The 15,317-nt window shown below is 35.1% G+C and overlaps 1 protein-coding gene across 1 annotated transcript in view; it reads left to right on the top strand.

Moving 5' to 3' along the window:
• The window catches only part of DHRSX (dehydrogenase/reductase X-linked), a 973,969-nt gene that overhangs the window by 526,617 nt on the left and 432,035 nt on the right, over nucleotides 1-15,317 (top strand). Inside the window, exon 4 of the mRNA XM_053706436.1 lies at nucleotides 4,071-4,172. Coding sequence (XP_053562411.1) covers nucleotides 4,071-4,172 — 102 coding nt within the window. The remainder of the gene's footprint in view (nucleotides 1-4,070; nucleotides 4,173-15,317) is intronic.

Raw genomic sequence — 15,317 nt, 5'->3', positions numbered from 1 at the left:
TACTGTTTAAATGTGAAATAAAAAGTTGGAGGGTACTCAAACCTCCTTTCCAAATGCACAAAACATCATCTATATACCTAAGCCATGTTACCAGGTCCACCCCAAATACGTCATTGGACCATACATGAAGATGTTCAAAGAGTTCCATGTATATATTGGCATAACTTGGGGCGAACCTGGTACCCATGGTGATCCCACATATTTGTAAATATTGTTTATCGTTTAACCAAAAAAAAAAAAAAATGAGTTAAAATGAAATTGATTGCCTGAATAATAAACTCAAGCAATGAATTTGATAGATTAGGATCTTCACATGTGCTCAATACGATTAGTAAGATTAAATGGGAATCCAACTTCTGTTGGGTCACTATGGATGTGACATCTTTATATTCTATATTTGATCATAAAAAGGGTTTAACAGCAGTTAGATGAAAACTTAAAAAAGATCCAAATCTATCTAATTCACTGCTTGACTTTATTACTCAGGCAATCGATTTCATTTTAACTAATATTTATTTTTTTTGTTCAACAATACACAATATTTACAAATATGTGGGACCGCCATGGGTACCAGGTTTGCCCCAAGTTATGCTGTTTTGTGCATTTGGAAAGGAGGTTTGAGTACCCTTCAACTTTTTATTTAAACATGAATATTATACTCACACCAGAAATACATGAAACTAAGGCCAGTTTTTTAGATCTATCTATCTGGTTAATTGATGAAGTCATACACACAAAAACTTTTTTTTTTATTAAAATGTGATGTAAACACTTACATCAGACATGACAGTCAACATCATCCCTCATGGCTGAAGGCCATACCTAAGGGGCAATTCCAATCTATAAGACAAAATTGAGATAGGTTAGAAAACTACAAGAAGCAATCTAATATACTAAAAACAAGATTTTTGCAAAAAGGCTATAAAGAAGAAAATCTTGAATTCGATAGATTACAAATAAAAAACCAAGACCGGAATAGATTACTTCAAGGTCATAAACGAGAACCATCAAATAAGCAATCTTTTCCGAGATTCATAACTACTTACAATTCTGGACATCTCCAGATTAAGAACATCATTAAAAGACACTGGCATGTCTTAAAAAGTGATGAAATCTTGGAAAAGATTATACCCTCTAGACCACAGATTACATTCAGATGAGGTACTAATTTTAAACAAAAGCTAGCCCCCTCTCTGATAAAAGGTATGAACTCAAAAATCCATATAACAATCTCAAACTTACAGGACTTCTATACTTGTGGCTGTTGTAAAGGCTGCAATTACACAAAAAGGGTACATAAGACCTTTGTTTCCACAACCACTGGTAAAACTTTTGTGATCAAAAACTTTATAACTTGTAAGACCACAAATGTTATATATCTCCTCCAATGCAATTGCAAAATCCAGTACTTAGGACAAACCACAAGGTTTGTCAAAACCCATATTTTGGAACATCTAAATAAAATTGATAAACACGAAGACCACGGAGTACCCCTACATTGCACTCAATGTCAGAAATTTGATATTAAAAACTTTCTTTGGCTAGGTATTGAGAAAGTATCTACACATTGGAGGAGGGGGGGGGATAGAAACAAAATTAGATAAAAGGGAACTGGTGGATACACACCATGAGAACATACAATCATTGGGGCCTTAACAAAGACATTAGAATAGCAGCCTTTATTTAAAAATCGGTAATTTCCCCTTTCCCTGGTAATAGTGCCATTTACATTATAATTCTACACTTTTGTATAGAATATTAAGAATAACGTTAATGTTAGTATCACTAGGTTCATTATACGGTTATTAGCACTTTAAGCAGATCTCTTTTATCATTATTAATGTTAAAAATCAGAGATTATTGTATTTATATGTTGTATAGAGAAAATAACTCGTGTAGTTCATTAACAAATCTAGAGGATTTTAAACTCCCCTTTTACCTCCCCCTAATTTAAAATGTTGTTGTATGTTGTATACAAATATTTTTCACATACCCATGCCATGAGCACTTTATATTATTCGCTTGTTAAACAAGATGTTGGTTTATAATTAAGACCCACATGTTATAACGTTTTATGTTGTAACCAAATATTTCACAGTACTTTAATATAATCTTGTATCTTGTTTAAAATCCACTTGTGTTCAAGATATATAAGTTATTTTCCCTGCTATGTTATGTCTCAAGGACACATACTGTTCACTTGTTATTATTTTTATTTTTAGATCGACTTTAACATAAGGCCGCTTATCTTTTGTATAAGATAATCTCCATTGGTGGAATTAATTCACATGACTGTATGTGGACGAACTTGAAATAGAACTACATCAACCCTCAATGTGTCCACAATCTGATTGGTTATCTTTCCACACACGTCACTCCCGATGTTTCCCTTCTGCCATAGGCTCACAAAAACACGTGGTATATGGGGACCTGAAACAGAACTTTTTACAGATGACTACTCGTTTGAGAACTCTCTATTCTGAATCACCTGATTGGTTATAGTATAGTATTATAGTATAATTTAATCAATTTAAACCAACTTAAACATAGCGGCATAATCTATAACATAAAAGTCTGATATTTAACAAATTATACATCTGGCTAAGAACGAATTCAGTTAAAACATAGGTCCTCTGTATTTAAATCAGCAAATATTGTCACATCTTACAAACTTTTCAGTTGCTTTTACCTGTTTTTTATCTGCTCTTGAAAAAGATGTTACAAACGTTGAAACGCATTGAGCTATTATAATTTTGCACTTTTTATCAACATTGAAGTATTGCTTTGCTTTTTTGTTGCTGTGATATTGTCGGAATTCGAGATTTGATGGAGTAAGTCACTAATTGTTTTATTCAAGTAATATTTGCCTAAATTTCATTGTCCTCAGCTTGTTGCATCACACCCGTGAAGTTATCTTCAGATTGGCGGACATCATGCATCTTATGGAGTAAGTATACTGCACCATTTTAAATTGGCCTATATACATACATCAAACCTTTTTCTTTCTGCCACTAAAGGTTTAAAGATACCCACAAGCGTTGAGTAAAACACCAAGACCTGCGCCATCTACCACCGAAAAGTTGTATCAATTCACAGTTCCTGGGGAGAGACTGTAAGAATGCAGCGGTCTACCACCAAGAAGAGTATCAGTTCTTAGTCAATTTGTAACAGATTGTTGTTTCTTTTACCATCTTACAATATCTGTACATTGTTTCTTTTGTTCTGTACTGTATGAGGGGTCGGGCATGCAGCGTGCATGTACAGTTGTTCTGCAGGCAGGGTCAGGTGGTGCTGAGGCAAAAAGGCTAGGGACAACATTGTTGGGGGCACACATGGGGGACTGGCCATTACGTTGATGGGGGCTGCAACCCCCAGTGATGCCACTGGCTAAAGGGTTGGTGAGTAAGCTTTCAGACCTCACAATAAAAATAAATTGTATTTTTTTTCTCTAAACACAGTTTGAAATGATTGATTTCTATTAGATAAGTGTACAGACTTAGGTTTACACACAGCATCATATCACACTGATGGAACAGGACTAGAGAAGTGGTAAAAAGAAAGAATGGGATAAATATATTTATTTATATACATAGAAACCAGCAACTTAATGGTTGTAAAAAGTCTACATGAAAATCAAAAGCATTTAACCTGTTGTTTTGTTACAATATTAAAATGTCCCTTTTAAAATTGTTTATCTTTTTTACTTAGATAAATTTTTTGCTTAGATAAATAAGCTATTTCAGTGATCAAACTTTCACAGTGTAGAAAAAATTCAGCAGCAATATGTATCTGAAGTCTGGAGTCTTGCACGAATTGTAAAATGCAATTGTGAGTGGTAAATTAAATGAACATGGTGCAAAATAACTAATGAAAACATATTGTGAAGTTGTTTTCCTAAATGTTGTATATGGAATTCAAAGTGTTTTATGATAAATAAGAATTATGGACCATTTTTGTACCATTCACATTAAATTTACAGTACTATAACACATTAACACTGCCAGATACACATTTGAAATGTTTTTGGTTATTTGATTATTTATTTACAATTTGTTTCTTTTCATTTCCAGTGGAATTTTTATACTGTGATTTGGCTTCCATGAAGTCCATCCGGCAATTTGTACAGAATTTCAAATCAAAGTATGAAAACCTTCATGTTTTAGTGAATAACGGTAAGTGGTCCTATTTTTTTACTATCACTCCTGCCTGTCTTTTGTGCAGTGCTATAAAATGGAAAAAAATGAAATTATATTCTTCCGTTATTGTAATCAGAAGTTAATTTTGGAATATCTTAAGCAAGATAAAATTGTTATGAGCAAGCTTATTAGCCATATACTATGCTGGTTGGTTATATCTGCAGCCTCTCAAACCCCCGACGAGCAACAACTTTGGTTTTTCTTTGCCAGAGAAGCTTGGATGGGTCATACCCCCCATCCGAAAATAAGGGAACATTAATTTGAAATACAATTATTAAATAAAATATTTAGATAATATAAGAGTGGGAAGACATTATGATATTTAAATTCTGTCTTCCCTCAGAATTCCTGAAGCCCCAGGCACAGGTCAAATGACTCCTCATGTAAGGAGGTTTTTCGACAGTGTTCATCATGTGACTTGATTGTAGTGAGTTTTTCTAATTAAGAGTAAATCTCCAACTGGGAGGAGTTTGTGAATGTCTCAGAATGTAGGAGACTTAAGAGGAATGAGTTATATTCATTAATAGAGCAGCAACATCATATGTTATTATTATTATTGGTTGTATGCATCCCTGAACAAAAGAGTCTAAGGAGTGCTTGAAGCTTTCAAAACTAGGGGAGAGTCTTGTGGAACAAGGCAACGTGTTCCACAAGATTGGAGCCAGTCTGGAGAAGTCCTGTAAACAGGAATGTGAGGAGGTAACAAGAGAGGAGGAGGTTGTGAGCAGAGCAAAGGGGACGGGAAAGAGAGTATATAGAGGGGAGCAGCGCAGTTGAGGGCTTTGTACGTCAGAGTGAGAATTTTGTGTTTAATCCTGGAGGCAAAGAAAGCCAGTGAAGGGATTTGCAGAGAGGTGCAGCAGATGAAGAGTGACGTGTAAGGAAGATGAGCCTGGCAGATGCATTCAGTATGGATTGTAAAGAAGCTAGACGGGAGCTAGGGAGACCAGAGAGGAAGGAGTTACAGTAGTCAAAGTGGGAAAGGATGATAAAGTGGATTAAAATCTTAGTTGTGTCTTGTGTAAGGAAATGTCTAATTTTTGAAATGTTTTAAATGTGGAAGCGGCAGGATTTACCAAAGCCTGAATGTGAGGAGTGAAAGAAATATCCGAGTCAAGTGTGACCTCAAGACATCGGACATGCGGGTTAGGGGTAATAATGGAGTTGTCAACAGTTATAGAGAGATGGGGTGGACATTTTAGGTGAAGGGGGGGGGAAATAAGGAGCTCAGTTTTGGAGAGATTTAGCTTAAGCTAGTGAGAGGACATCCATAAAGAGATGTGAGAAAGACAGTTAGCGACAAGGGTTAGCAAGGAAGGAGATAGGTCTGGAGCAGAGATGTAGATTTGAGTGTCGTCGGCATACAAATGATATTGAAACCTGTGGGACTTTATTAGGGAACCTAATGATGCTGTGTAGATTGAGAAGAGACGGGAACAAAGGACAGAGCCTTCCGGTACCCCAACAGAAAGTGATAACGGGGCAGAGGAAGCCCCAGAGAAGGCTACACTAAAGGTACGGTTAGACAGGTAGGAAGAGAACCTCCATATGTGATGGAGGACAAGAGAGACTTTGTTTACCAGACTGCAAAACTGATATATGGGCCTGGAGATCAATCTAAATCTTTCTGCTCAGGTGAGATGCTCTAGAATGATCCAACACTGCAAGATCCCTAGTGAAATTCTTAAAAGGCAGATTTTGTTGTACTTCTCTAAGGGGTGTTCCCTGTATTTCTGTGTGTGAAGGAAAGGCAAGCCCAATGAAATAAAGCACTGCATGACATGACAGTTCTGCTGCATTTACACTTTGTTCTTTATATTTTATATTATGTTATACTTCCGATTAAGTTTTATTACATTTAAACTTTGCATTTTCTCTTTTGTATTTTATTTTGTACAGAACAACACATTCTGATTATGCTTTGACAGTTTCTGTGTAACTAACAACATTAGCATCATATTTTTTTTTTTAATTATGTGTATCTTTTTAGCAATTTCATTGCATTTTGTTTTTCTTCTTTTAAAATAAAAATGAAAGACTGACAACTTTAGTTTCCTAGAGACCTTCATTACTTTCTAAGGGCGCAATATAGGGCTAGATTACAAGTGGAGCGCTAAATTATCAATCGCCTCCAAATAGGCAAATTTGCCCGTTTGCAGGCACGCAATAATTAATCAACTATTACAAGTGGCTGGTTATTGCTACCACAAGCTTGCAATAGCAATTAACACTTAAAAAATTAACCAGAGATCAGATCTCTGGATCATTTGATAAATCTGCACCAAAATACTGTGTATTATATTTTATTAAAAAATAAAGATGGCAGCATCTTTGTTTTTTAATAAAATTACTGTACTAGGCAATATTTTGGGGTTAACGTTGGTGGGAGTGGGGTGTTAGAAAATAAAAACGGCACTGAAAAGTGCCTTTACATTGCGGTCTATGGGAACTGTGTGTTACCAGTAAAAAATACTGCATTTGGACACTGAAGACACCAGTTGATTAAGTTTAGCAAGCAGAATTTTCCCCCATTCATCCATTATGCATGTCTTCAGCTGCGCCACTCTATGGGGCCTTCATTGCCTTATTTTGCTGTTCATAATGCTAAAAGTTCAAGGAAATAGTCTGGCACTCCAAGGAATTTGCAAACCACTATGGGGAGCCACTCACACTCCCAAACAGTGATACACAAAACCAGAAAAAAATTGCAGCAAATCTTCTTTTATTAGGAGTTACAGCACAAACAAATGCAGCAGCAAAGTTTTGTGTAAACACCCTTATTCATCCATGAATAAGGGTGTTTACCCGAAACATTGCTGTTGCATTTGTTTGTGCTATAACTCCTAATAAAAGAAGATTTGCTGCCACTTTTTGAGGTTCATAATGGCCACACATTCTCAATCGGAGACAGGTCAGGACTGCATGCAGGCCATGCTAGCAACTGAACTCTCTACTTATGCAGCCATGTGCTTGTAATCCAGGCAGAATGTGGTTTGGCGTTGTCCTGCTGGAAAACGCAGGGACGTCCCTGGAAAAGATGACGCCTGGATGGCAGCATATGTTGCTCCAAAATGTATAGATAATTTTCTGCATTAATGATGCCCTTACATATGTGCAAGATACACATGCCATAGGCACTGACACACCCCTATACCATGGCAGATTCTGGCTTTTGGACCTGACACTGATAACAGCTTGGATGGTCCTTTTCCTCTTTGGCCTGGAGAACACGACAGCTGTTTTTTCCAAAAGCTATTTGAAATGTTGATTTGTCGGACCACAAAACACGATTCCACTGTGTTACTGTCCATCTCCGATGAGACCGAGCCCAGAGAAGTCGGCGGCGCTTCTGGAAAATGTTGATATATGGCTTCTGTTTTGCATTGTAAAACCTTAACTTGCATCTGTGGATGCAGCGGCGAATGGTGTTGACTGACAAAAGTCTACCAAAGTATTCACGAGCCCATGTCAAAATATCCATTACAGACTCATGACGGTTTATAAGACAGTTGTGTCTGAGGAATTGGAGATCATGCACATTCGGAAGTGGTTTTAAGTCTTGCCCTTTAAGCACAGAGATTTGACTGGATTCCTTTAATCTTTTAATTATATTGTGAACTGTAGAAGGTGAAATGCCCAAAATCCTACCAATTTGTCTTTGGAGAATGTTGGTCTCAAAGTGCTGTATTATTCGCTGACGCATCTTTTGGCAGATTGGCGAACCTCGACCCATCCTTGCTCTTGAAGGACTAGGCCTTTTTTACTTTGATTACATGATTGCCTCACCTGTTTCACATCACCTTCGTATTTCAACTTGTCACATCGCAATTTTTTGGAATGTGTTGCAGTCATCAAATTTGAAATTAGTGCATTATTTCAAAAATACATTAAATTCACAAAGTAAAACATTGACTAATATGCTAATATACAAGGTAAATTGAATTTTCAAATGACTTTTTTTTCCATTTTCTCTACTGTCCTAACTTTTTTAAAATTGGGGTTGTATATTTATGTATTAATATGTGTATATACATATATATTTAAACAGGCTGTCATTACTGCAATACTTTCCCTGCTTTGTTGCACTAAAGTTCTGATGCCATCTCTGATGGTATCAGAACGAGGTTCCCATAAGAGCCTATGGAAGTGCTTTCTTGTGAGCACAATGCTTCCCTGCAATGCAAACGTGGCTGATAAATTGTAATTTTGGTATTACAAAGTTGAGCGCAAATATTGCTTTTATGAAAGTGATATTTAGCGTTCCACTAATAATCTGGCCCATAAAGTTTCTCTAGTTTGGAGAAAAATTATAGTGCAGACTTCACAGGGGCTGAAATCACTGAACTCTATGGTCCTGATGATCTAAATCTCTCAGATTAGATTAGATGATCTAAATTGATCCTCCAGCACTGTAAGACTCCTAGTGAAATTCTTAAAAGGGAGATTTTGCTATACTTATCCAAAGGGCTGCATTAATGTTTGTTAAAGTGATACAAGCCCAGTGAAATATTGCACTGTGTGACAAGAGTCCTGTTGCATTTACACTTTGTGCTTTGTATTTTATATTACTTTACATTTCAGATTAAGTTGTATTACATTTAAACTTTGCACTTTCTAATTTGTATTTCATTTTGTATACAACAGGGCAGTTAGGATTGTGATTTTACAAATTCTGATTATGCTTTCACAGTTTCTGTGTAACTTTAACAAATTTGGATCATACTTTGTATATGTGTATCATATACATATTACATTACACTTTGTATTTCTTCTTTAAAAATTAAACTGACATCTTCAGTCTCCCAGAGAGCTTCATTGCTTTCTATGGGCCGATAAGCAAAATTAAATTATAGTGTAGACCTCACAGTGGCTGAAGAAAAGAACGAAACCTGGAAGTCTCAGATAGCTGACACATGTCTACCATAAAATGTAATAAAGCTCTCTGGGATAAGGAATTTCACAGGTGAGTAGAAGGTAACTGGAAAATACTTGGGGCTGATATAAAGGCTCCATTTGCATTAATTACAAATTAAACTTAAATGTTTTCACTACAATTTAACTTACCTTTGCCTATAATTTAGTATATATTACTTTTCTGTCAGTTAAATAATTGTATTGTGAATTTTTAGCAAACCACCTACATACAGCTGGTGTGAAAAATCAATGATACCAACTTGTTTAAATTTCTTACAGAATTTCACAAGACTTTTGAGCGAGCTTCATACATACCCTGGGAACTCTCCTGTTCAACCCACGGAATTCCCCTGGCCCTCCCACTTCTTGAAGCTGTGTTTTATTTTAAAAAAATACCAAGTGCAATGCAAGTCATAAAAGATACAGATAAATATACAAAGTATGATCCTAATTTGTTAAAGTAGCACAGACACTTTCAAAACATAATCAGAATTTGTAAAATAACTTCTGTATCTAAATTTAAATATATTAAAATATAAAATAGATAGTGCAAAGCTTGATTGATAGTGCACAGCTTGAATGTAATAATACTAAAAGGACTCTATCTGAAGTGTAAAATAAAATACAATGCACAAAGTCTAAGTGTAACAAAACTCTCATATCACACAGTGCTATATTGCACTGGGCTTGTCTCTCCTTTAGATACAGTGCTGGAGAGTTCTGTTCTTCTTCTTTGATCATTCAGTAAGTTCAGCACCTGTGACATTTGCGCTACAGTTTCTCTCCAAACAGGAGAATCTTTGATCATCAGGCCCTTAGAGAGACCACTGCAAATTGTAAGATAAAGATGATACTAAGTTATATATTTTGGAGATCATCATAAGAAATAAAAAATAATAAGAATCATCATTCACTTTTTTTTTTGTACTAAATTCTTTATTATGGTTATTCAGTTTGTATGAAACCATTTGTTATTATTTTTCACTGGGAATTATTTTTTTCTTGGTTTTACTAATTTAGTTATATAGCTTATATATTTTATGCTTAATATATGTATTAGTTCATCTTTTCCTGCTATGATGAGTAAATTGTAATATATATGCTAGTTTGTTTACAAACTCATTTTTGTTATATAAAAATGTAAACGAATAATTAATATTCTAGTTTTGGTATTTATTTACATTGACGTTCTTATTGAAATTCTGGTCCTGTAGTCATTTTATTACACATTACTAAATACAGGTGGCCCTCGGTTTACAACGGTTCAATTTGCACCGTTTCAGAATAACAACCTTTTTTTCAGTCATGTGACTGCTATTGAAAAGCATTGAGAAGCAGTGCATTGATTAAAATAGCCAGTAGGTGGAGCTGTCCTCTTGTGTTGCAGCAAAGATATGCAAGCCAAGCAAGCTGAAATAAATCAGTTTAACCAGACCTGAGCTATCGAGCAGATTTCAAAGGAACAAGATCTTCCTGTCTGTAAATCAGTCCAAATTGGAATGCATAGAAAGAACTGTTTGCAGAAAAATGACAGTAAAGTCTGTGTTGTGTGATTATTTTATTAGGTTTATAATGCTGTTTAGCAAATGTTTTTGTTCATTTAACTTAGTTTAATTATATATTCTGTGTTGTGTGATTATTTTATTAGGTTTATAATGCTGTTCAGTATTTAAAGTCTTCATTTCAAAGCTTTAAAAATAATGTATTAGATGTTACTCATGACAATTTTGAGAGGGGCCTGGAACCTAACTCCCTCACTTCCCATTGACTTACATTATAAACTGGGTTTCAATTTACAACAGTTTCGATTTACAACAATTCCTTATGGAACCTAACCCCGGCGTAAACTGAGGGCTATCTGTACATATTTTCATTTTAAATGAATTTATTTCTGAATTGGTTCTCCTGGAAAGTTATTTCCTTCTAATATATTACAAGTGTGTTATACACAATGGAAGACAAAGCAAAATTGATAATAGATGTAAATTTATTTAAATTAAAGTTATTTAAAAATTTCATGATTGATCCAATCTATTTAAGTTGAATTTTGACTTTACTTTTCCTTTAAGAATAAGCGCTCTATGTATATGACTTTGCTCTATTTTTTCATGAGATTGAACTAGATTTTGAGGTTAGTATTAATTTATTAAAGTGATGGTAAACTATGTGGATACGCTATGCTGCATGTGAATAACGTATTAAAATCATTGCCACTTTCATTCATCAATCCCGTGTAATATGCATGCATAACAGGATAATAACACTGAAGTTTTTTAAATTTGGGTATACTATGCCTTTAAATTAACAGAAACAGCTATTTCATATACAAAATAAACAAAGGAAAAAAAGTCCTATACGTTTTGTAATCTGCAGCTGGAATCTCAATAATGAGAAACTAGTTTGGCATTCTAAATGCTTTTCTCTGCCATGCAACATAATTCCACCAACTTGGTTTGGGGTTCAGGGCTGTGAATAATATTGCTGCATTTGCAAAAAGGAAGAAAAGTTTTGGAATGTAAAAGCTGTGTTCATCCCATAGATTATCCCCTGGTAGGAACAATTGTATCACTGCTCATGAAAGATCTGATCAGTATTATATGATGTTTACATATGAAGATATGAAAATGATGTTCTAAAATTTGCAAATATAATCTGTTTGTTTGGTTGAGTGCTAAGCCGCAATACAATTTAAGTGTAATTTAACTGAAAGCATTCCGCAGATTTTGTTGTTTGCTAAGCTGCTGTGGCAATATAAAAAGTAAAATTTTGTGTATTAAAACAAAAGCATTTGCAGTAAATTTTTATTAATTATTTTCAGTATTTTATCTCTGAAAATTGTGGATTTTTCAATTCTGAGACCTGAACTCCAGACTTTACAAGTCTAACCCTGCTTCATACCTGTCCCTAGTTTGTGTCAGCAATGGTGATATGATAATGACAGTGGTAAGCCTTTTCTACTCCAGTAACACATATGGGGGTAGATTTACCAAGCTAAGACTGCTCCTCCTTAACTCGTCTGCCACCTCTGAGGCTGCGCACAGCAATCAGCCTGATGAGATATGATTGGGTTGATTAACACCCCCTGCTGTCGGGCAGGATGAGGTAAGTGCTGACTTTTTATTTCTGGGGAAATGAAGAAGAAACTCAGAAGAAGTTGGGCACTTACTGTTTATGAGATTTATAAAGAAGCCCTTAATGGATGGGCACTTTATTTTTACTCTCCATGATACCTAGGAGATTATGTGTGACAGCTAGCGCAGGCACTGGGCTCACAGGGCATGACGATGGTGGTAGTCACATCTCCCAGCAGTTACTTAAAGAACCATGCTGTACTAATATCCCCAAGGCAGGCTTATTTATACTATAGGACTTGGTCTCTGAGGCGCTTTATCTAATCTCCCAGCGGTTACATAAGAAACATGCCGACCGGGAGATTACTGTACTGGCATCGCCCTAGGCGGGTGTATTATCTGGTTCATTATACTTATTAGTCTCTGAGGCGCTGTATTTAATTTCCCGGCGGTTTCATAAGAAGCATTGTCGACCGGGAGATTACTGTGCTGCTATTGCCCTAGGCGGTTGTGATTTACATTCATTTGAATATTGTCATATTTCTAGGGCACTTATCTCATCTCCTGGCGGTTACATAAGAAAGGTGCAGACTGCGAGATGAGTTTGTCAAGTTTATTTGCTCTGTCTCTGAATTTTTATAGTGCACCATAAAACAATATGGTGACCGGGAGAAGTTTGTTTTTGTTACGGCCCATGACGGGCGGTCCTTGGGGGGGGGGGTATTGACTTGTCGTACCTTTTTTCCCCTTCTCTTCCGGAGCAGTTACTGGTCCTATACACAGACTCATTCTGTATGCGTGATGAGACCGGAGATTGTCTTTCCCTGTTGCGGATCATGAATGTGCTGCTCAGAGGGAGATGTTTTTTTTCCAGATAGGCACCTCAGCCTTTTTTTACTGCTGAGGGGGTTTGGATAACTTTCACAGCCTTTTTAAGCTGTTCAGCCATATTTACAATGGTAAAAAAAAAAAAGTTACTCTTTTTAAAAAATTCAACTTAATTTTTTTGTATGAGTACAGTTATTCACTGATTAAAGGATTTTTTTGAGAGATCTTGGTCAATAAAGTGTAGACCAAGAGGCTATGCAGAGAGTTTTTATATTACACAACGTTTAACCACCAACTCTTTGGCTATTCCTTATGTATGTGAGGAATTTATTCCTTATGAATAGTGTTTTGTAATTACTTTTAAATTTTAGAGACAGTCACATGCAGTGCCCTGCGGTTCCTTGCAATGGTCATGGCAATGTTTATGAACAGCAATGTTGACATACTAATTTACTTGTTGCTGCACACAGAAATCAGAAATTACTTTTAAATTTTAAAGAGATGGTCACATGCAGTGCTCTGCAGTTCCTTGCAATTCCCATCTGGAACTGCTTCACAAGACATTGCTTCTTTCGTGTCATGGCGATGTCTATAAACAGTTATATTGGCATGCTAATTTAGCTTACTTCTGCATACAGAAATAAGAAGTTACTTTTAAATTTAAAGAGACAGTTAAGTTTTTTATGTGTCAATTTTTAATAAATAATTTCACTTTTTTTCTGAAATTACTCCATCAATGGCAGTGAGGGATAAATAGGAGCGCCTAGGGCTTAGGTATAATCAGGAATCACACTATGATTAAAAATACATATAATAATTTATTACACCATCTCAATATAAAACAAATATTAAAATAAGTACAACCATTAATTTGAACAAGTTTTTGGGACCCTTGTTAGAGGATCTTTGCTTAAATGGATCAGTTTCTCTTCTGATTGTAACAGATGGAGGGAAGGAGTTAAATCCTCCAAAAATTAGGAGATTATGGAACAGATACTGTGCTTTATCACAATCATAAATAAAACAAATGCTGTGCTTTATCACAACAATAAATTAACAGGTTCACAACATATAGTACATATAATTGTGACAAGGTGGTGAAAATTGGTGGTTTAAAAAACTAAAGTTGAAAAACTGTGGTATAAAAATGTGGTACCAAACAAAAAAGGTGGTAGAAAAATCCAAAAAAATTCAAATAATCAAAAAAATCAAAAAAATGGAAGACAAAACCGGTTTGCCAAACAAGTTTTTGGTGAATTAAAACTATGTGTGATGTGCTTAAAAAATAATTATGTCACAATGGTGATGGTGATTCTAATCAATTCTACAATCAACTATAATACAGACTCCTATTAGGGAGAGAATCTCTTAAAATGTCCAATGATATTGGCCCAAAAAAAAAAAATCAAAAACAATATAGTAACAATATTCTCGTTCCCAATATTAGGCTAAACGAATAACAATGTTGTTGGCAAAAACTTAATAATGATTACAAATATATCAATAAATATTAAAAAATACAGATACTATAAAAAGTCCAAGTGATTAGTCCAATTGGAAATAATCCAAACTGTGAAAGACCGTTAGGAGAGAATAAAAACAATATCCTTAGAGGCTGTCCTGATCCAGAATCCTAGTCTTTACAACATGGACCTGAAAACAAAAACAGAAAAAATCCTCACATAAAGGGCCTATAGGATAAAGTCAAATGGTAATCAAACTTACCCCAAAAGCCAAAAGTCCTGGTACTGATGAAGCCTCACAAATCTCTACGCGTTTCGGCCCTGCAGCGGGGCCTTTTTCAAGATATGAGATTTGATGTGAGGATTTTTTCTGTTTTTGTTTTCAGGTCCATGTTGTAAAGACTAGGATTCTGGATCAGGACAGCCTCTAAGGATATTGTTTTTATTCTCTCCTAACGGTCTTTCACAGTTTGGATAATTTCCAATTGGACTAATCACTTGGACTTTTTATAGTATCTGTATTGTTTAACATTTATTGATATATTTGTAATCATTATTAAGTTTTTGCCAACAACATTGTTATTCGTTTAGCCTAATATTGGGAACGAGAACATTGTTACTATATTGTTTTTGATTTGTTTTTTGGGCCAATATCATTGGACATTTTAAGAGATTCTCTCCCTAATAGGAGTCTGTATTATAGTTGATTGTAGAATTGATTAGAATCACCATCACCATTGTGACATAATTATTTTTTAAGCACATCACACATATTTTTAATTCACCAAAAACTTTTTTGGCAAACCGGTTTTGTCTTCCATTTTTTGATTTTTTGATTATTTGAA

This window comes from Bombina bombina, chromosome 3 (assembly GCF_027579735.1).
Source record: "Bombina bombina isolate aBomBom1 chromosome 3, aBomBom1.pri, whole genome shotgun sequence".
Lineage (NCBI taxonomy): Eukaryota > Metazoa > Chordata > Amphibia > Anura > Bombinatoridae > Bombina > Bombina bombina.
Note: the sequence above shows the minus strand (reverse complement) of the source record. Positions and strands in the feature narration are given on the sequence as shown.